General features: G+C 41.6%; 1 protein-coding gene across 4 annotated transcripts in view; it reads left to right on the forward strand.

Moving 5' to 3' along the window:
- ATP13A4 (ATPase 13A4) overlaps window positions 1-23192 on the forward strand; it is a 149135-nt gene that overhangs the window by 97126 nt on the left and 28817 nt on the right. For all 4 annotated transcript variants that reach the window (XM_042957027.1, XM_042957024.1, XM_042957026.1 and 1 more), the window contains 9 exons: window positions 1791-1961; window positions 3017-3174; window positions 3782-3970; window positions 6477-6538; window positions 10182-10332; window positions 11959-12045; window positions 12268-12421; window positions 13571-13682; window positions 19090-19214. In XM_042957027.1, the coding sequence (XP_042812961.1) occupies window positions 1791-1961; window positions 3017-3174; window positions 3782-3970; window positions 6477-6538; window positions 10182-10332; window positions 11959-12045; window positions 12268-12421; window positions 13571-13682; window positions 19090-19214 (1209 nt within the window). The remainder of the gene's footprint in view (window positions 1-1790; window positions 1962-3016; window positions 3175-3781; window positions 3971-6476; window positions 6539-10181; window positions 10333-11958; window positions 12046-12267; window positions 12422-13570; window positions 13683-19089; window positions 19215-23192) is intronic.

The following is a 23192-nucleotide window of genomic DNA, read 5'->3' on the forward strand; positions in this document are numbered from 1 at the left end:
CATTGACATACTGTGGTTCCCACTGTAGCCAAAATTGAATCCATTTCTCTAGGACAGACCAGGAAGGCATGAAATGGAGACAAGAACATGTATCTTTCTTCTATGTAACTTTACCAAAAAATGTTTTTTTATTTTTTTATTAAAAAAGGTTTTTTTAATGTTTATTTATTTTTGGAGACAGAGAGAAACAGAGCATGAACAGGGGAGGAGCAGAGAGAGAGGGAGACACAGAGTCGGAAACAGTCTCCAGTCTCTGAGCTGTCAGCACAGAGCCCAACATGGGGCCCGAACTCACGAACTGTGAGATCATGACCGAGCCAAAGTCAGACACTCAACCGACTGAGCCACCCAGGCGTATGGTCTCCCCCCACCCCAATTTTTTTAATGCGTGGCAGGCCATGTTTCTTCATATAAGGAATCCGTAGATTTGTAAAATTCCTTTAGTGCTGGGACCTCTGCAATGCTAAGTACCTTTCTTCTGGCAAAAAGTGGCCCTACTACAGTGGGACATATCTCTGACTTTGTACTGCCCACTTTTCAAAGGCCAGTGGAAGGCTTTACAAGGTTTATTCCACAGATCAGACCCTAATTACTTCCTCAACGTCATTCACCACCCTGTATTAGCACTTCAGCCCACTGCCATCTGCTCCTTCCATGTCACTGGCAGCAGTCACCCATGTCCCAGTTGCCAAACCCAATGGATTCTTTAGATTTCTCTTCTTGTTGACCTCTCTGCTGCCTTTGATGATTCTGACCATCTTTCCTTTTGGAAAACTCTCTTCTCCCTAACTGTCCAAGATAGCGCCCTGCCCATGCTGCTCCTGATTGTTGGTAGTGCTCAGAGCTCTGTCCTAGTCCTATCCTCTTCTATCCTCACTCTTGGTCCCTCAGTAATCTCCTCTCTCCTGTGACTTTAATCATAGCCTGTGTAAGGTGGTGAACTTTGACTAAATGTCTCTGGTCTAGGCTTCTCCCTTGAACTCCAGACTCAAATAAATAAATGCAAGACGTCTCAACATAGCCATCCCACAAGACATCTCCAACTCATGGTGAACATAAAGCAACTCTTCCTTCCTCCTATAATCCCTCTGTTGATGACTAATGCCACCCTCTGCTCATTTCCCCAAGTTGGAAACCAAGAAGCCATTTTGAATTTCTCTGTTCCTATGACCTCCCAATATAAAACTCTCCCCAAGTTTTGTAACTTCTTACCTTCTTATTTCTCAGCTCCTGGACTTCCTTTTACTCTCACTGCCTGCTGCCATAAGTCAGACTTTGTTCTCTCCATCTGGATGTCCAGCTTCCAACCTCACCAGACTTCAATCCATTCCCTGTACTGCAGATAGAGTACTCTCTCTCTTGTACATGAATATGATATTACTCTCCTGAAAAAAACACTTAAATATCTCCCCACTCCCTTCTGCCACTAATGCCTACAAAAACCATGTAAACACTTAAATATGTGCACCTAGGGCTTCCCTGCTTTGGTTTCCTGCACAGGTCTCATGGCCCCTCACTCCCCATGCCCCACATTCTGGACCTCACAACTTGCTATTCCCTACACAGCTATTTCTAGCCTTCTTTAATGTCCTTGTTGGATGTTACAATACTTATAGTATTTATAATACATTATTCTTATTTATTGGGACTAAAAATCTCCTAAAAAACAATCTCCTTGTATCCCTAATACCTAGGGTTGTCCCTGCCACCCCCTGCAGGCTTATAACAAACGTCCACCGCATGCCTAGTGAGTGCATACGTGATTTAAATGAGATGTTTGTTTTCTATAGGAGAAAGTATTCCAGTCACTAAAACTCCATTGCCCAAGATGGAGAGCTCCATGCCTTGGAAAACGCAGAGTGAAGCCGACTATAAAAGGCATGTCCTTTTCTGTGGGACAGAGGTTATCCAAGCTAAGGGAGCGTGCTCCGGGACCGTGAGGGCGGTGGTGCTGCAGACTGGTGAGTGAGCATCCCTTCTTTGGTATGTTACTTTAATGAAATATTTTTGCTCAGTGTGTCTAGTGCCTGAAATCTATTAGGTAAGCAATAGTCTTTCGATAACGAACCAAACCTATTAAAGTTCCATATTTCAAGTGTGAATTGCACTATGGCACATGCCTTTTAGTCAACAAAATACCTATGACAATAATTACTATTAACATGTTTTGTAGTTTAAAAACTATCTCTATATATCAAACCTGCACAGCAAAGATGCTTGTTCCCACTTCGTACATAAATAGGCTGAGGTCAGCACAATCTGAACAAACTTAAAAAAAAAAAAAAATCACATAGCTAGTCACTGAAAGACCTGGGTCTAGAACTTAGATCTTTTAGCCCCAAATCCCAAGTTTTTCTAGCCAGGGTTAGAAATTGAAAACTTAGGCGCCTGGGTGGCTCAGTCGGTTAAGCGTCCAACTTCAGCTCAGGTCATGATCTCACGGTTCGTGGGTTCAAGCCCTGCATTGAGCTCTGTGCTGACAGCTCGGAGCCTGGAGCCTGTTTCAGATTCTGTGTCTCCCTCTCTCTCTGCCCCTTCCCCACTCGTGCTCTGTCTCCCTCTGTCTCAAAAATAAATAAACATTAAAAAAATTTTTAAAAAGAAATTGAAAACTTGACTGAAAAGTATTAGAAATTAAGTCCATCAGTATTTACTGGGTCCTATGGTTTAATTTCAAGTAACGTGTGTGTGTGTGTATGTGTGTGTGTGAGTCGTTTCCTTAAAATGAAGTTATATTGGGCAAGGCTGTGTTCTGATCCCAGTGTGGTGGTTTCCTATCTCTGGGTCACATTGATTTTGAAAGTAGAGAGAAGAAAGATCAGAAGGGAATAGGCTCTGAAAAAGTAAGATATTTCCATTCTAGCACTCAGGTGTCTTCCCAATTATCCTTTAATTGTGTTTGGGTTTAAGCACTGTTGAAATATCTCTAGAGAAAAACAAAGGCCATGTTGAGGCTTAGAAGCATGCTAGTAGTAAGATTTGTCATCCTAAGAATGTGGGTTGTGTGTTACTTCAGGATTCAACACTGCAAAAGGCGACCTCGTGAGATCCATTCTGTACCCGAAGCCAATGAATTTTAAGCTTTACAGGGATGCCATCAGGTTCCTCCTGTGCCTTGTAGGGACAGCAACCATTGGGATGATCTATACTTTGTGCGTCTATGTGCTCAACGGGGTAAGTTGCTTTTGTTCTTTTACTACATGCACACGTAACACTCATGGAGGTATAATTTATACTCTGCATGTTAACCTTAATCTCAGCTATGGTTTATAAACCTGGGAAACAAAGCCAAACACTGATACCTGCACATGTACTCACAGTTCGCCAATATGAGAGATTGATCCCCAAGTAATATTATAACAATCAGAACTAGAGGGGCAAAACACTGTTTCCTGAGCTACCAACAGTGCCTCTCATCTTGTACACTTCTTACACCATTTTTTCATTTTCGATCTGAGAATATGTTTATCCCAGTAACATAGTATTTTGGCATTACTAAATAAGGAGCTGAAAATAAAACCTGGATACCCCATGTTGGTGAGGCCATGGCAAATTTGTACATTGTTCTCTGCTGGTAGCAGCAATGACTCATTACAAACTGTTTCATTGCACTTTGGAAAATCTATGAGAGCCATAAACCGTGCATACTTTGTGACCCACTCATATCATTTCTGGGAATCTGACCTAAGGAAGTAAACAAAAAGGAGGAAAAAAGTCATATGCACCACGCTGTTCAGGACTGATTTACCTGTAATAGCTGAAGAGTGACTTTATGTCCCAGGAGCCTCCAGAGGAGGTGGTGAAGAAAGCCCTTGATGTCATCACAATTGCGGTCCCTCCTGCTCTACCTGCTGCTCTGACCACAGGCATTATCTATGCCCAGAAGAGGCTGAAGAAGAGAGGCATCTTTTGCATCAGCCCCCAGAGGATCAATGTATGTGGACAATTAAACCTTGTCTGCTTTGACAAGGTATGTGTGTTTCACCCTCATTATCATTGCCATTTTTATCATCGTTGTCATCGGGTAGAGGCGCTTCACACTTTTCTGGGGCAGGAAACACAGGATGTGTTATCTGCCTTCCTTTTATCTCTGGTTGGATGCGTAATCTAGGAAAGGCACGTCTCTTGAGCTTCCAGATTCTAGGGTTTAGAAGAGGGAGAGTAAGTACTGAATAAGCAGGTCTTTGAAAGTCCTTCCAGCTCTAGTATTCTAAAACACAGTTAATTAAGGTAGCATTCTGTCCCTCCCCAGACAAAACCACATACAAGGAACAAAACTTAAACCCTTCACTATGGTCCCTGCTTGACCACTACCATGGTCAAGGATATTGCCTAGCGTATAGTCAGTGCCCAATAAATATTTATTGGTTTAATAATGAATAAATAAATAATTAATAATGATAATGATGAATAATAATGAATAATGCATAATTATGAATAAATAATAATTAATCATAATAAATAATGAATGAATTAAAAAGGGAAGGATTTATTTAACTGTATTTTACTTGGGCAGTTGCACTTGGCTATAGGAAAGCTCCAATCAAATCCTTACTGTATTTTCCCATCTGTAGTATATTGCTTAAAATTATTCTTGACTATATGCCAGTTATTCCCAACCAGCCTCTTATTCTACCTCCTCCTGCATATATTCTTTTGGTCTGGTGTCTGCCTATACTGAGTGAGGGTAGGGGCTGTGAGAGCGTAAGGCAGGGATGATGGGCTGTCTTGTGTCCAGGTCTTCATTTATAAAGGGGATTGATGACTGCAGAGAGAGGTCAATGCCTTTGAAAGAAGTTTAACATTACAGTTCTCCTGGTAAGGAGAGGCACAGTCCTGTGGGCCATGGGAGGAATGGCAAGTTTGGATAAGGGATCTGAGGAAATGCCTAGACCAAGGCCTTTACTGGGGTCTCTACGGGGAAGGCAGGTCAGGGCAGGGTAAACAGCTTATGACTGGCTAGTTTGAACGATTTGGGTGAGCTTTGGGCTGCAGGGTGGTCTCTGGCCCTTGGCCCCAGGATGATGAAGGCAGAAGACTATTGCCTCCTGAGGAGTAGGGGCCAGGTAGATGATTAGTTTGCATGTCAAAGGCACGCGGAGTCCCTTACTATCTCTAAGAATTGGCTAGCCCAGGAGATGGAGTCTTTCCTTAGAAAGGTTTTTTAAGATGTCAAATCATCATAATATATAGAAAATTAATACAACACAAGGGTATAATAGGCAGGTGAATATGGGCAAATGAGTGGATTTAGGAAAGCAATAGAGCCGGTGGTTTTGACCAGAGCAAGACGTCAGTAATGGGAGAGGTTTGTACACCTTTGCTATCTGGGTAAGACATTTGTACATACCTTTCAGGCAGTGCGGTACCTTTGAGAGTGGTTTTTGGTTCTGTTTTTGCTTTTTTAATTGTCGTTCTCCTTTTTCTTACTTTTGTTGTGGCAAAATGAACATTCCATAAAATTTACCGTTTTAACCATCTTTAAGTGGCTTTAAGTGCACTTACATTGTTGCGCAATCACCGCCATCCATCTTGAGAATTGTTCTATCTTCCCAAATGGAAACCCTGTGTCCATTAAACAGGACATTGAGGTTCTTGATGACAGAAAAGTAATAGGATCAGAGCTATATTACATGGTTACTGGACTCTCAGAGAGACCTACCACGATCAGAAGGCTAACATGGCTCTTGCCAGCATTTCTGAATTATTTTGTGATCCAATTAGCATAACAAAGAAGAATGTTCTATTTGTGGGGTCATCTCATCCCTGCACTTGGCAAAAGAAGCAGGGGTGGGACAAATCATTATGACATGGATTTGCATAAAATAAGTAATAATTAGGGGTAATTATCATAATTTGCTCTTACTCTGTGTCAGACATTAAATCAAGCACTTTATTTGTATCGTCTAATTTGACGTTCACAATAACCTCATCCGATTATAAGCACATTGTACAGGTAAGGGCTCCAAGTTTCAGAGGGATTAAATAACTCTCCCAGGTCGTACAGCTAGTGTTTTAAACGAGTCCAAGCTCTTCATCATTATCCTGTATGGAGAGAAATACCAAAAAGCACCCTCTTTTACCTAACAGGTGTCAAAGAGCAAACCACCTGTTTAGAGCAGGGAAAAAGTCTACTCCCATTACTTATTTCTGATGACATACTTTTATCTTCTGCTGTAAAACCTGGGACTCACCCACTTTATAGCTCTTACAGGCTTACCAAGACTTTCCCATTAGATCCTCACAACCAGCCTCTGAAGTCTGTAAGACAGATACCGTTTTCTTCCTTTATTGCCAGCTTGGTACAACTGGTAGGAGCCGTCCAAGCTTCTGCCGAGGACCCCAGGATTCCCACCTGACTGTGTCCTTCCTTGAGGTGCTGATTTCAGTAACGTGTTTGTGACATATATTTCCCTGTTAAAACATACCTTATGGGCTGTCGCTTCAGAGTAAACCGAGCCCTCGTTTCTGTTTAGACAGGCACCTTAACAAGGGATGGTTTGGATCTCTGGGGAGCCGTGCCCTGCGATAGGAGTGGGTGAGTACCTGGGACTGAATGCACTGGAGTTTCTCTTTTCCCAGAGAAAATACTCTGCATTTTCTCCTGAAAATTAATAATGAAGACATTTTGGCTTCAGAGCAGTGGTTGCCAGAGTGCCTTCATGTAATGTCTCTTTGGAGCACTTCCAAGTCTTACTGAAACATGCATAGCTCCCTACACCCTATCCCCTGCCCCATTCCACTCGCAAACCTAGGAGACAGAGGGGTTTCGCGTCTTTGCTAAGATGTGATTTGTAAAACCATTTTTAAATTTTTTTAATGTTTATTTATTTTTGAGCAAGCGAGAGGGAGAGAGAGAGAGAGAGAGCAGGGGAGGGGCAGAGAGAGAGGGAGACACAGAATCCAAAGAAGGCTCCAGGCTCTGAGCTGTCAGCACAGAGCCCAGATCATGACCTGAGCCAAAGTCAGATGCTTAACCAACTAAGCCACCCAGGCACCCTGCAAAAAAATCTTAAAACTGTAATTTGCTGTCAGCATATTAGTGAGGGGCCTGAAGTTGACCCAGTGTACCTGATTTGGAGAATACCAGGACACGGTCCCTCAGGGAGGTAACATTCCTTCTACAAACTGAAGCCTTTCAGTTTGCCTGGAAGGAGAACACTGCACTGACTTGTGCACAGTGAGTTTCAGGAAGAGCAGCAGCCGTGAACCCGTAGCTAATGCACTCATTTTCTTTGGTATTGCAGTTCTGGAAACTCCACCTTTTGGGTGCGGGGCAACTCCTCCTTTCTGGCCAGAAAAGACTCGTTTTTTTGGCAATTTTCAGCTCGGGGTGGTATGATTTGCATGGCTCTCTTGTGTGGCCCTCTTGTGGGCATGTCTGACATTGCACCCCCCCCCCCCCGCTTTTTCTGGTCACTACCTCCACTTGCGAACAGAACACGAACCATCTGACTTTTACATTTTTTTTTAAATGAAAGTATTTCCCCCGTATCCTCACATCCTCCATCACAAAAGCATCTAATACATAAAAGGTACATTGTGGTTCTTCTTATATGCAGGTGACCTATAATTTATCCACAAAATATTTTAATTACATGTGTGTAATACATTCTCATATGAAAATATTATTTATAAGCAAGTCTATTTCCTGGGTTAACAAATAGATCTCAGTGCTTCTAGCCACTTTGGTCCACAGGAGAAACCTCTTATAAATATTAAACGTTCTCAAGTTCTTTTCATTTTGTCTCAAACATAGATTTAGATATAGACCTGGTCTTCCTGTTCATTTGTATGTTTCCGCTTCAGCTTCCACAAAAAATGTATGTATTTGTTCAAATACGTAAGCATCCTAAGAGTAGTTGGTCTTTTATTTATATTTGTGTTCCTAGTGCTGTAGCACTATACCAGGCACATGGGCACACATAACAGGTGCCCAGCAAATGTTTAATTAAAATGAACTTACTATGTTCCGCCTTTTTTTTTTTTTAATGTTCCATCTTTTGAATGCTTTTCCACTTATTGAATTCAGGCATCCTCTTATTCACAAAACTTTCTTTTCTAAAAGTAACCTGTCAGGGGCGCCTGGGTGGTTAAGTCGGTTAAGCGGCCGACTTCAGCTCAGGTCGTGATCTCGCGGTCCGTGAGTTCGAGCCCCACGTCGGGCTCTGTGCTGACAGCTCGGAGCCTGGAGCCTGCTTCTGTTTCTGTGTCTCCCTCTCTCTCTGCCCCTCCCCTGTCCGCGCTCTGTCTCTCTCTGCCTTTCAAAAATGAATAAATGTTAAAAAATAAATAAATAAATAAATAAATGTAACCTGTCAAATTGAAATTAAAACATTGATACAATGTTTAAGTTATTGATTGATTAATTAAGCCTGCTACTCTTGCTTCCTAAAAGGAAAATTTAAAATTTGAAAAGAAAGATTGCCAAATTTAATTAATAACATCAGAGAAAACCTACTCAATACTAGGTAGAAGTCAGCATTTGACTTACAGGCTATTAAATATCTTCTTGTAAAAGGCAAGCTCATCTTTAATAATTCTTTTCCAAAAATTCCTGCCCAATGTGCCAGATACTTCAAGAACCATTAGAAGGCCACCTGGGCTACTTGAGCAGGATCAATCATAAACATTCAAATAAAAATACAAGGACAAGGATGAGAGAGAGTTCTATTTATTTGTTATACAAACAAGAGTTTGGCCCAGTCCCCAGGAACTCAGAATTATATATTCAGAATTACGTAGCAATGGCAATATGTGTGCCAACTTAAAAATAAGATTTTTTTCCCTTAATCTGTGTTTGCTTTTCAGTGTGAGCTTAAGCATCTGTGTTAATCACGCTGCTGGTGATTGCTTAATGTGTACTAAAATACTGGGGGACATGTTGGAAACCACTAAGACAACTTGAACTACTGATACATAATAATAAATATAATCAACAGGGTCAGTAATCAGCCAAGAGGTTTTTGAACTTGTAGGGAAACTTGAATGAGGAAGCCAGGAAGAAATACGCCTGGATTATGAGTTAGCTCTGTGATGGGGAGGCTTTCGGGAATAAAAGGCTAGAGCAAACTAAGGCCATATTTAAAGAAATTCAGTGTCCATATCATGGGAAATGATAATCTGATCCTGGAGAGCATGTTTTAAGACAAAATGTGACACATAAAAACTTTTCCAGTAATGAGTAATTAGGGTGGTAGAGAGGTCTGGAAACTGCACATTGGAGGCACAGCGAGAGGTCCTATGTAGCCCCAGAGGAAGAAGAGATAATAGGGCCACAGCTGAGCTGGTCCACAAATCTGAAACAAGAGCATGTAGACTCTGGCCCCTTGGAAGCACCTGCCCCTCTGAGGTCCCCCACGTAGGATGGGCTGCTTTGTGGACCACCTACGGTGCTCCACGTGTAAGACATGACAGCAAGGCTTCAAAGGACATGCATCTACTAAACCTGAGGCCACACTTGATGACTTCATCTCTGACTTAGTGAAAGAACCCTGCATGTGACAATTGGAGTTGTACCTCAGTAGGTTTTAGACGAGGCTAGTTTCTATAAAAAAATGATGGTGATGATGGACGCTAGATGTCAGGACGGAAGAGGGGGACAAAATGTCCTTTTCAAAAATGCTTTTTTTTTAAAGTTCTTTATCATTAAAGTCTTTTGGTTTTCCAGTAATTAACTCATTCATTTATTCATTCATACATTTGTTGAGTATCTGCTGTGGGCCAAACGTCAGATATGTTGGAGAGAAAGATGGAAAAATGTATGCCTGCCCCGAAGGGTTGAGTGAAGATGCACATATACACACACAGCCATACAATGAGCTAGCCTGTGCTTCTCACCACATTGGAAATGAAGCGGTCTGGTAGTTGGGGTGGTAGTGGATGTGTTTCAAACTAAGGGTGATACTTCTAGTTTTTTCTATACCTCTGGGATTAAATCAGTGCCAGAGAAAGAGCAAGGAAAAGAAAGAGTTTGAGACAAACCTCAAAGACCTTTCTCACGCTTGCTGAATTTATAGAAGAATAACGGCTAAATAAAGCATGATTAATTTGGGGGCATTAGAAGATGCATGCCAGTGTAACCATGCATGCTGCAGTAATTTTTCAACAGATATTTACTTCCACAAGCTCCATTTTAGCATGGATGGATAGACTGAAGGCCCTTCCCTTTTCTCCTTCAGGTTCCAAGAAGTCCACAGCTTTGTGTCCGGCAGGTCTTTGCCATGGGGCCCGCTGTGTGCGGCCATGGCCAGCTGCCACTCTCTGATTCTTCTTGATGGGACCATCCAGGGAGATCCTCTGGATCTCAAGATGTTTGAAGCCACCACCTGGGTAAGATCCTGCTCTGCAGATGACCTAAGAAGCTTCTTCAATGCCAGAGCAACACAGATTTTATCATATTCAATACTTTCAATATAGAGGTACATGCAGTAGTGATGGACAAACTAATCTAAGTCTGTTTTCCTCATCTGTACAATTTAACTAATAATAGTATCTCCATTGTGGAGTTATGATGAGGATAAATGGAATGATGCATTTAAAAAAAAATCCCTGATAGTATGCCTGGGACATTGTAGGTTAGCCATATTCATACAATTATTCTATATCTTCCAACTCTTGAGACAACATAATTGCTGTATAATTATTTTCCAACTTTTGAGCAATGTCTGGTTGTAAAGTTTTCTAGAACATGGGGATTAGGAAACAGCACTGTCTCCACTGCTTAGGATAATTCATTGTTACCAAAAGTTTTATTCCTATTAAATGAATATTGACTTTGTTTCTAAGACTGGAAGAAATAAAAAGGGAAACCGTGAAAGAGCTTTTGTTGAGATTTTGAAGTAGATTTAAGAGCAAAACGTATAGTTCAGGACCAGGTCTCTGGTTTCCCGGTTCCAGTTTTGGCTCTGCTCTGACTGCTTGACCCTGTGAAGGCATCCCTCTTGTTCAAGTGTTGGCTCCCATGACCTTAAAACAAAAGGGCTTGATTTAGATCAGCAGTGTTCATATAAAACAAACAAACAAAATGAAATAACAGAGCTGGAATCTTTTCTCCAAAGGAAACCTATTCAGAAACATTCTATTAAAAAACCAACAGTTGGAGTTGCTGTGGTTGACATAGAAGATAGACCCTGTGTAATACAGGAAACGCTCGCCACAAGCCCACTCCTACTCCCGGAAGCCCTGTGCAGTTCTAGGCCTCAGTGATTCCCGCGTGCTACCCTGCTAAAGGAGACAGTCTCTAGGGTCCCCTCCAGCGCTAGTGGGATATGGCTCTGTAGCAATCTGATATCACTCTGCCAGTCCCCCCATTTCTTCTGGGTTACTGTTTTTCTGTATCTTTAAGTAGGAATTACAATTTCCTTTCTGAGATTGTTTCAGCTGCTGGATGATATGATTACAAAGCATTTTGACATCTTTGGGTAAAAGGTTCCTTTGACTATAATTTAGAGTTATTATTACACCAATTACTGAGCGTTTACTGAACACTAGCCACGTACATCACAGTCCCTGCCCTGCCTGGCCCTGAGGACTATCGATTCAAATTAGACAGAGAAGGAAGGGTGGGAACAGTGTCGAACTCTGGGAAAACAAAGACAGTATGGTGCTTGCCTCACACAAGCCTGCCTCTTCATGCTCACTATTTTCAAGTTAAGCTTTTCAGAAGCGGAGAATGAACCTTTATGCGGCACATTCCAACAGAGAAAGCAGGATAAATTGCATGAATAATTCAGAGGTGTCTGCCTTGCAAGTTCTGTGGCATTTCCAATGCACTCCCCCCCCCCCCCGCGCCCCATGGCAAAATAAGTCTGGTTCACCTCCATCTGACTGAGGGAGGTGACACTGAGAATACATCAAGGTGGCCTGAGGATTTTCTCAAAGAGGGGGTTTGAGCGTGGTATCAGTGGACGAATAAGAACTAAATCTCTACAAAGAAATATCCCATTTGTGAAACAGGAGATGGCTGTTTCTGGGGACGATTTCCACATCAAGGGAGTGCCAGCACATGCCATGGTAGTTAAGCCCTGCAAAACAGCCAGCCAGGTAAGCCTTGCCTGCTATCCACCCCCAAATGCCCAGACTCAAAGGGAAATTTTTGAAGGGAAAATTTTGAAGACAGACGTGTCTTCTTTGAATTCCATAGGTGAAAATTGCTAAGACCTTGCTTCCCGTATTTGCTAAAATAAGAATTGAGGGAGTAGTGAACTCTTGACTAGCTAGAAGCTATGTTGGTATGTCCCTCTCCATTCCCCCACCCTCAACCAGGTCCCAGTGGAAGGAATTGCAATCCTGCATCTGTTCCCATTCTCATCAGCACTGCAGAGGATGACAGTCATTGTCCAAGAGATGGGGGGTGACCGGCTGGCATTCATGAAAGGTGCACCAGAAAGGGTGGCCAGCTTTTGCCAACCTGAGACAGGTAAGCGAACAGACTTGTGATTCAACAGACGGATCTGTTATTTCCAGCCCAAATGTGTCCCATCAGCACATGATCTATAAATTTAATTGCCTACTGGCCATTGCTAATTCGGTAACCCAACTGGCACCCCAAACTCAATACTTCTCTTTCTCACTTCCTGTATTTTCCATCTTGGTGAATGGTATTACGAATTTCTGCCGCTACTCCCAATTTAGGACTCGGCCCTGATTCCTCCCTCTCTTTCAGAGCCTCTATTTTATCAATTGCTGATCCATGGCCCTCTCATTCCATCCACCCAGACCCTCATCACCTTTCCCCTGGATCACTTCAATGTTTGGTAAATCCTGGTCCCAGGTTCCCCTACTCTGATTCACCCTTCATACTGTGGCCAGATTGGTTTTTCCACCACATAGTATAACCCTGTTGTCACTTTCTTGCTGCTATTCTTTCGGTCACTTCCCATAGGTTCCAGGATAGTCTCAGACTCCTTTAGGATCACACATAAGTCCTTCATGATCTGGATCCTACCACACTTTCCAGATATGCCTTGCCACTCCTATCCTCTCTCCTCATGCTTCCCCCGAGCTGAACTCACTACTCAAGTCTTGCTGCCTTGTGTCTCTATGTCTGAGCATATGATGCTCCCTTGGCCAAAATGCCTTTCCTCTTCCTTCGTCTACCCACTTCCCGCCAGGATGATACAAGCACCTCGAAATGTTTCCATAGCACACTGCAATTGCTTAGATCTCATTACACTGGCAATGATCTCATTCCACTGGTTGTTACTAACCCGACAGAGATCTTTAAAGCAGGGTCTGCCGTTCAGTCTCTGTAGAGCCAATATCTGACACATACATGGTAAGCAGACTCTGAATGAATGCTTGTTGGTCAAACTGGAGAAAAAAGAATTACACACGATTCCCATCTTTTTTTCTTTTTTCTTTTTTTGTCCTGCTTTTTTCTCATTTCAGCTTCACTGGATCCCAACCCTGACAGTATAATTATATCTAGGGTTCTCACTGACTTATTTGTGTATCTTTTACGAGGTGTGTTTTCTTGGGAAAGAGTTGGATCTGTTTATAAAGAATTTTTCCACCGGTACCAGCGGAATAAATGTTGCATACTAATCTTGCCTTATTTTCTGAACAGTACCAACTAGTTTTGTTAGTGAACTTCAGATTTACACGACACAGGGCTTCCGGGTCATAGCACTGGCCTACAAGAAGCTAGAAATGGATCATCACACCACTGCCTTCACCAGGTAAGTAGGGAGGATTTGATAAAGCAGAATGGTTTGCTGGGCAGTGGACTGGGCAGTGGACTGAACAATACAGCTTGCTGGATTGGTGTGCATAAAATGTCTCTGAACTTGGTAAACAGGGATAGAGTCATCCTTGTCCTGCCTCAGCCACAAAGCTGATGTGAACCCTGGGAGAATTTCTGAGAAAAAACTGTATAAACTATAAAATATGACATCATTGTACAGCTTTGTAAAAACAGACATAGGAAAATAACCAACGTTTCAGAGAGTTTGAAATTGTGGTGACGACCCCGTTTTGAAACAAATACAAGTAGCTCATTTTTTGTTAGAGTTAGTGAATTAGTTGCTAGAAAACATGACATCTGTCTGAAAAACAATTGATAAATTTGCAACTTAATGAAACAAATGAACAGAGCTTAGACTTACACAGAATCAGAAGAGCCATTCAGGAGGTAGTTTTGAGATGTAAAAGAGGTGCCTAAAAACTAAAATGGACTCCAGTATTTATGTGCTCAAATTTGTTGTTGTATTTTCCACCATTTATAGGCTACCTTGTTTATTTCACCTTCACTGCCATGTCCAGTACTCTGTCAGCTTCTGGGGGTAACACTGCTGTGGAGATAATCAGGACTTATTTTGTTATTTTGGATCTTGAATTTGGGAGGTCTAACATACTTGTGCTCAATCCTATCAGATTCAACACTCCTATTGTCATTATATTTTGTACCACTTCCTTTAAAATAAAATTTGTATGTAATTTGATCAGCACGTATTTTCTATAAGAACTGGGGCGTCTGAGTGGCTCGGTTGGGTGTCCAACTTCGGCTCAGGTCATGATCTCACGGTTCGTGGGTTCAAGCCCCGCGTCGGGCTCTGTGCTGACAGCTCGGAGCCTGGGGCCTGCTTCGGATTCTGTGTCTCCCTCTCTTTCTGGCCCTCCCTGACTCATACTCTGTCTCTCTCTGTCTCTCAAAAATAAATAAAAATGTAAAAAAAATAAATAAATAAAAATTAAAAAAAATAGAAGTAAAGACCATGCCCTGTTATATAGTAAACATAGAAGCAAACATGCAATTCATGACAAAAAGTAATATTTCAGTGAATGCTCAGCTGACTCCACTAAATCTAAATGAAGCGATATGTTGCTTGCCCCTGTGTGCAGAATCACTGTGCAGACTGATACAGGTGCATTTACATATTGGAGTTGCAAATACTGCCAGCAGTCTTGCTTGCTGTCAGGGAGGTGACTCTGAAATGGTTACAAACACTTGGTAAAACTGAATCAAACAGTATAATCTCTTCTCACTTTACATGGCAGTTACATTTCTGAAAAATTCAATAGAATATCAAAAGTGTTTAAAAAATACTTTGTGTTTATATGTAAAACACAGCATGGGGGAAGTATAACAATTTATATTTGTTTAATATAATATTCGTAGTATTAGATATGCTATAATAACACAGATACCATATAGTATAATAATAGTACATTATAAACAGTATAACCCAGTACTGAAAGTATAAATGATTTTTTAATGTCCATGAATGGATGACCTGTAAAATATTCAAGAGGCATGTGAGATGCAGGGGAATTCTTCATGGTGCATTGGTCATTGCAGGAAATCTTGCTTGGATGCCTACAAGGTTTCCAAAATGCCTTCTAGAGGCAGCGCCTTTCCTGCTGAAAACCACCAACAGGGTCCAACTCTGTCACTTTGTGAATGGATAGTGGGGTCCAGAGGGGGAAATGGCTCATCAAAGATTACTGAGTATTGGAGTCCTGAGGCCCGCTTAGATTGATCCTTAAAACTCGGGCTATTACAACTCTGGGTATTTGTTGTAATTTAATTGACTCGGGCCATTAAAGTTACTCAAGTCAGAGAGCTAAGAGTGTGAACTTTGAGACTGGATCTCACATTTGAAGGAAACAAACAAACAAACTTGGGGTCAGGTTGTGGCAGAATTGGGAATGGAACTTTGTTTCTTGAGAACCCATTGACAGATATATATTAAGACTCTGGCTATTCTGCTATTTCTGATGATTATAATAAATAGTTGCATATCTACCAGTTTCAAACTCATGATTTTTGAGCTGGTGCATATAACAAAGCAATAATGGTGAAGACGGATAACCAATAGGGAATTGTGAGGGCTGTGGCACACAGGAGAGTACATGCCTGGGCTAACAGCATTGAAATTCCAACGTTTCAAAGTCTGGCAAGATCTAAACCCTTATAGGATCCAATAGGATCTAATCTTAGGTTGTCAGTTTGCCCCTCCTGTGCTAAAACCACATCACCATACATCTACTCCTAGCTTAGTTAATTTACCTAAGCTTTGCTAATCCCTAATTAGAGCAGAAAATTTTTTCTAGGGTGTGCGTGTGTGTGTGTGCATGCACGCGCGCAGAGTGCTTCCAACCCTGATACCATAATTTCTTTGAGGGTTCTCAGCCCAATTTGCGTATTTCAACCTTTAAAAACAGCCTGGATTCCAAGGACAGGAAATGTAATCTCATGGATGACAATATCCCCTTTGCATCACATTCCCCATTCTTGATTATTTTTAGATGCGTCAGGAGGAGATATACTGTCTGGTCAGGAAGCAGGAAAAGGTAGCTCACTATTCCAGGTTGCAGAGCTTCAGATCCCTCAAGAGACCACTTCTTCTCTACTTCTTGATTTATATTGAAACTCATGAAAAGAATCATGTCGTGTTAGGGCTAGAAGAGATCTTGGAGATGCATTAGTTTTACTACCTTCTTTTACAAAAGAAGAAGTAGATTAGCAGACAGAGAAAGTGATTTGCCCATGGTCACACAGCAAAGGTAGTGGCAGATCTGGGTTAAGAACTAGTTAATATCCTGATTACTGTGCATGGAACCCTATGAAGGCCATGTGCCGGGGGAACCAGAAACATGAGTGCCGGGATAGGCTGCAGACTACATCAGATGGCTGACTCTGTGGCCATTTCCTTGACCCAACCTGGTGCCTTGTGGTTGGCTTATGTCATATCTCTGAAAATAGCCAAAGCCTGAGGTTTGGATACGAGGGCCACTAGAAAGTTTGGAGGACCTCATTCAGTCATCAACTAAGTTATCCTTCAAAGAGTAGCTCAAATATCCCCTGTTCCAGGAAAGTTTCTCCTATCACTGTACCCAGAAATGATTACACCTTCCTATCTGACTCCATAGGACCATTATTTGTACCTCTTGGTACTTTTCCCAGCCTTCCATACAAACGAGGCAATCAAGTCCCGCTTCTCCTCCTGGTTAAATGTGAAATCCCCAGATTTAGGGGCTACTATAGTTTCTGTACATTCTCTCCCCCTTCTCCTCAGCCCTGTTCCTTGCCCTCATTTAGGTATTCAGTAAATGGTCATTCACTTGACTGACTGGCTTTGCTTTCCATAAAAACTCTTCTGGCAGCAGAATTTCTGAAAGAGAAAATACATTTTCCTCGGCTGCTTGTCAAAGAAAAAAAAAGGTCACATCAGGCATCAAAGCATTTCAACTAAGGGAACCCTGGCTGAGCACTTCCTCTGTTGGGCGCCGTGCACATGTTGTTGAGCCTGTCTCTGAACTAGGCAGGCTTGCCCTCAGGTTGTTGAGACAGATCAGATAACAAAGAATGGCAAGAGGTATATAAACAAATAAAATGTGTGCTACACTGAGCTAGAGGTAAGATCCTGAGGGAGCAATTATATTTACCCCCATGGGAAGGTTTTTATGGGGACGGGCCTGTGAATTGGGCCTCGGAATAAAAACAGGCAGGGTTTCTTCAATGGCAGATCATGGTGAACTTACAACCTTTTCCGTAAAGTAAGAAAGAATGTCTCATGGCAGTTCAGAGCAAATATTTAGAGATGGTTGAGTACAGAACATAGCCATGTTGGCTGGTCCACCTTGTCAGGAGGTTAGGGTAGGTGAAGAATTTAGTGATAGGTAAAGCTGGAGAGATAGTTTGGAACCAGATTATGGAAAGATTTCAATGCCAGGTTCAGAAGACTGGGGAATGCCTGGGGCGAGTAGCGCAAACTGTGCCCACTTCTGACCACTCTGGTGGAGGTGTTAGCAGGGTCCTAGAAGCATGACTAACTCTAGTTGATGCCGCTGGCTGACAGGAGACCCAGCTGTGAGATGCCCGTGGCAAGTAGGGCAAGGTGGGTCCTGCTGGGTGCTGCTTTCACCCATATTTCAGACAGAATTAGGCAATGCTGGTATGTTGCTCTTGTGTCTGCTAGAGGTGTCTGGGTCTCAGATAAGTGAATCATGGCAGAATTTTTGGACCTCCAACCCCAGATATACTTCCCTGCACTTAATCCTATGGAATGTCTTGGAAATTTTACTGAGGTGGACGGGAGCCTCAGAAGCCCCTCTTCTTTCCAGAAACATTCATACTATATGCAGAAGAACAATGCTCTCCACTGAGGGAGGAAGAGAGGGAGGAGCTTGGCTTTAAAATAGGGGCTCTTTTGGGATGCCTGGGTGGCTCAGTTGGTTAAGCATCTGACTCTTGGTTTTGGCTCCGATCATGATCTCAAAGTTCGTGAGTTTGAGTCCTACATCAGGCTCTGCATTGGCAGCACGGAGCCTGCTGGGGTCCTCTCTCTCTCCTCTCCCCCACCCCCTACCGCCCCACTTGTGCTGTCTCTCTCAAAATAAATAAACTAACTAACTAAATAAATACATAAATAAAAATAAAAGAGGGGCTATTTTTTGAGTCTGAGAACTCCTGGGGCTAAAATAATATTGCTTATAGGCTTGGATTCAGGAGAGACTAGCATTTTATTTTATTGTTCTTGAGTCTCACTTACTTTTCATGTTTCCATTCTAGAATACCTCTCTGGGGGTTGCTAACAGGTGAGGTGTTGGAAACCAGACTAGCCACAGCAGAAAGAAGACTTGGGGTCATTTAGTTCATTCTCTAGGAAGGTTAAAGCAAATCTTTTGTTTAGTAAATACTCTCTCTTCCAATTGATTCAGTCAGAGCAAATATCTCAGTATCCTTCATGTCCCTTCCTGTCTTCTTTCTGCATATTTACTGGCACATATTCAGTGTTTAAGGAATGGTGCTTAAGTGGGTGAATGGGAACCACTTCTGATAGGATCATATTTGCCTTTGCTTTGGTTTTGCTTCCCCTAAGAAAGATCACATTGTGCTATTTCTTTTTTTTTAATTTATTTATTTTGAGAGAAAGAGAGAACCAGCAGAGGAGAGGGTGACAGAAAGGGAGAGACAGAATCCCAAGCAGGTTCCATGCCATCAGTGTGGAGCCCAACGTGGGGCTCAATCTCATGAACCATGAGATAATGACTTGAGCCAAAGTCAAGAGTCGGATGTTTGACTGAGCCACCCGGGCGCCCCCATATTGTGTTATTTCTGTTCAATTATATATATGTTTCCAGGGACAAAGTAGAAGCAGACCTGATATTTCTGGGATTGCTCATCTTGGAGAATCGGTTGAAAGAAGAAACAAAACCAGTTCTGGAAGAGCTCATCTCTGCCCGGATAAGGACTGTAATGATCACAGGTATATAACAAAGTTGTACATGGAAACAGAAAGAATTTGATGTGGAAATAGACAAGATCCATTCATTTCACAAAGACTGTTGACTACCTACTGTGGGTGGGACACCATTCTAGGTGTTGGAGATCTGCAACAGAAAAGGCAAAATTACTGCTCTCACCAAGTTTCCATCCAGGTGGGATGAGATAGGAAATCAATCAGTTGATCAAACAAGCAGCTGGCAATAAGAGTTATGAGGTACATAAAACAAAACAGGGTGATGTCTTAACTGGCTACTTTATATGTGGTGTCCTCTCTGAGAAAGGCCATTTGAAATAACCCCTGACTGACAAGAAGACGTGGGTCAGGCACAGATGACAATTTTTGTTAAATGTTAGTAGGAAGAGAAATGCTTAGTCAGCATGGTGTGTAAACTACCCTGAAGGCCCATTTATTATTCTGGTGGTAAAAACAAAAACAAAAACAAAAACAAAACAAACAAAAAAACAAAACAAAAAACTGTCCCCTGTGCTTCTCTCAAACCCCAAATCAAGCGAGTGGTGAGAAAGGATCATGCAAGAAAAGTGTGTGAAATTTCTTAATGAATGCTTCTTAGTGGAGAATAGATCATTTCTTCATGTGTTCAAATTTAAGTGTGCGCCTTTCTTTCCCTGCTTTCCAGTCAGGTGCATTGAACTCTGATAGTTGTGTCGCCAAGGTACACTATTTCCCCACCAGAGCCCTTATTCCCCAGCCCATTTCCCCTGAATCCAGCTTCACTGTGGGAAGCTCTAGGATACTTCTACTTTCTCCTCTGTACCTCCCACCTCCCATTCTACCCCCACAATACAAGAGACTTAGGGGTCCCTTTTACCTTCTTCCTTTTTAGTCCCTCAATCCAACTTGTAGGTATTGCTGAGCTAATTTGCTACTTAGAATTGCCCTTACATCATGACCCGTCTGTTTCAAAAATCTTTATTTAGCACTTATTTTACACATTTCCATAATCTATCCTTAGTATTGAGATTTAGGTAGAAATAAGGACGCATCACTCTGGACCCCGCTTCTTCACTTCTTCACTCATATTGGAATTTCTGTTCTGTTTCTTTGCTTGCTGGGTTAAATTTTTCTTCTCAAGGCTTGTCCTTGGATAGGATAGAAGGATGTTATGGTCTCTAATTTCTTACATACCCTGGAGTATCTTTCTTGGCTCTGACAGGTGAATGCCATCTTGTCTGGGTGTAGGATTTGGGGGTTATAGTCCTGTTTTTTCCTTAATGATCTCTAGGTGTTATTACAAGTCCAATGCCAGTCCACTGTAGGTAATTTATTCTCTTCTGTATATTGTCCTTTTCTTCAACTTCGGAGTTTACAAATACTACCAGAATATGTCTATATGTTTGTCTTTTTGTCCCATTGATTTCATTAACTAATTAAAAGTAAACACTTTTAATCTATCTTCTTCCTGTCAGGGAAAGTTCTTCTATTGTTCATTTAATTATGGCCTTTGCTCTGTCTCTTCCTTTTTCCCTTCTGGAATTTCTGTTATTCACATGATAGGCTTTCTGGATTTATGTTCTCAGTCTCTTATCTTTTTTCTTGTTATTCTCACATTTTTATAATTTGCCTCCATGTTTTAAGATTTTTTTTTGCATTCAGTTTTCCAAACCATAAACTCAGGTTCCAAAAATGACCATTATCTCCTTCAAATTACCTCTTAATGTTGAGATCTGAAATCACGTTTTGGGGTGGGAATAGCTCTAGAAAACCTTTTTTAAGGGTGGGGGGGCGTTAGAGGAGAAGGGCTACATTTGAGTTTTCTTAAGTGCACTTATTATTTTTAATGAGAGAATGCAAAGCTTTTTTTCTTTAATGTGTAGAAATGTTTTTTTTTCTTTAATTTTTGAAAGAGAGAGAAAGAGAGCGTGCGAGCAGGCGTGGGAGGGGCAGAGAGTGAGGGAAACACAGAATCTGAAGCAGGCTCCAGGCTCTGAGCTATCAGCACAGAGCCTGAGGTAGGGCTTGAACCCACAAACCGTGGTGAGATCATGACCTGAGATGAAGTCGGACGCTTAACAGATTGAGCCCCGCAAGGCTCCCGGAGTTACTGCAGGTTTTATCTATCTCCAACAACTGCTCTATTTTGTCTGTCATGTGTTGTTCTGGTTGTTCTGCCTGATATTTTCCTCTCTAGCTTCTGAGACTTCTAAAGTAGGTTGTTATATTCTCTGTCAGATGACTGAGGCTCAGGCGTGGAACTTCTCAGGTAGTGGATGGCAAAAGTGTCCTGTGCTGCAAAGCAGCCCAACTATTGGTGACCTGCTGAGGCATTGTGGACACTTCTTCGCTCTCAGGGCTCTGGCCTCAGGGTAGAGAAACTCCTGCCCACCGTTAGCTCTTCTGGGCTTCCTCATACGTACTTTGGTAGAGACCTGAAGAAAGCCATGTTAGGGATAGGCAGTCAGATGTTATTTATTGTTCAGTGGTTGCTCTAGCAATCACATCTGTACCTACCCTTTCAAGAAGGCTTACAACCATGAACGTCCTTTGCCTTCTCTCCTTTATGTTATGGTTGTCGCGTATATGACAATGAAAACCCCACCATACCATGTTAAGGTTTTCACTTTCAATAGGCACGAGTTACACACAAATGGAAGAAAAATAGACTTTTATATTTACCCAGATCTTCATTATTTCTGTTGCTATGTTTTTATTCCTAATGTTAGAAGTTTCCCTCTGGTGTCCTTTCCTTTCAGCCTAAAGAACTGTTAGCATTTCCGAGTATGTCTGCTAGCAACAAATTATCTTAGTTTCCCTTCCTCTAAGAATGTCTTATCTCTCCTTCCTTTCTGAAGGGTACTTTCAAAGCTTCACAGTTCTTTCTTCGGCACTTCAAAGATATTTCACTGTCATTTTGCCTCCATGTTTTTTGATGACAAATCTGTAATAATTTGAGTAATCATTCCCTAATATATAATGTATTATTTTCTCTTGCCGTTTCTAAGGTATTTTCTATCTTTGTTTTTAGAAGTTTGATTGTAATGTTTCCGGGTATGGATCTCATTGAGTTTATCTTACTGGGATTCGCTGGGCTTCTTAAATCTATGAATTTAAATCTTTTAACGTATCTGGGAACTTACCTGCTTTATTTCTTCAAAATATTTTTTCCTGTTTTGATTCCTTTCTCCTTTCCTTCCTGGACTCTAATGACATGACTGTTGTCATTCTCCAGTCTCTGTTCTTTTGTTTTTTTAATTTTCTCTCCGTTTTTCAGATTGTATAATTTCTACTTACCTATCTTCAAATTCACTGCCTCCCTCTCCTGTCACCTCTATTTGGCTTTTGAGAGCATCCAGGGAATTTTTTATTTCAGTTATTATATTGTTCAATTCTAAAGCAGTCATTTGGTTATTTATAGAGTATATATATTTTTTTCTCTTAAGAACTTCTATCTTGTCATTTATTTTAAGAGTGGTAACCTTTACCTCATGGAGGAAGCTTATAACAGCTGCTTTAAGAACATTGGTAAATTCTAGCATCTGGGTCATCCTGGTACAAGCAATGGTTGATTGTCTTTTCTTTTCTTGAGAATTGACCACATTTTCCAGGTGTTTTATAGGTTGACTTTCTTGAACATTTAAAATATTATAGTGTGAGATTTCGGATCTTGTTAAAATCCCCTGGAGAATGGTGAGGGTGATTTTTGTTTGTTTGAGCAAGCAAAACTATAGGACATGGGAGGTGATTCCTATCATAGTTCAATTCTTGAGGCTTCTACTCTCCTTCCCTGGGTTTATTCTGCACATGCACAGCTCTGGGTTGAGTTCACCCAGTAAGTTAGTCTGGTTGTCTAGCTGTCTCCTTTCCAGGGTCTGCCCCATAGTTCTTCAGCCTTTAAGCTTTTTCTTTTTCTAGTTTCTCTGGTCAGAAAGACTAAGTTTCTTTTGGAGTTGTATTTAGCATCCTTCACAGCACTGGGACTGGGGTTCACACTCAGGTCAC

The sequence above is a fragment of the Panthera tigris genome, chromosome C2 (genome assembly GCF_018350195.1).
Source record: "Panthera tigris isolate Pti1 chromosome C2, P.tigris_Pti1_mat1.1, whole genome shotgun sequence".
NCBI classification, from domain to species: Eukaryota; Metazoa; Chordata; class Mammalia; order Carnivora; family Felidae; genus Panthera; species Panthera tigris.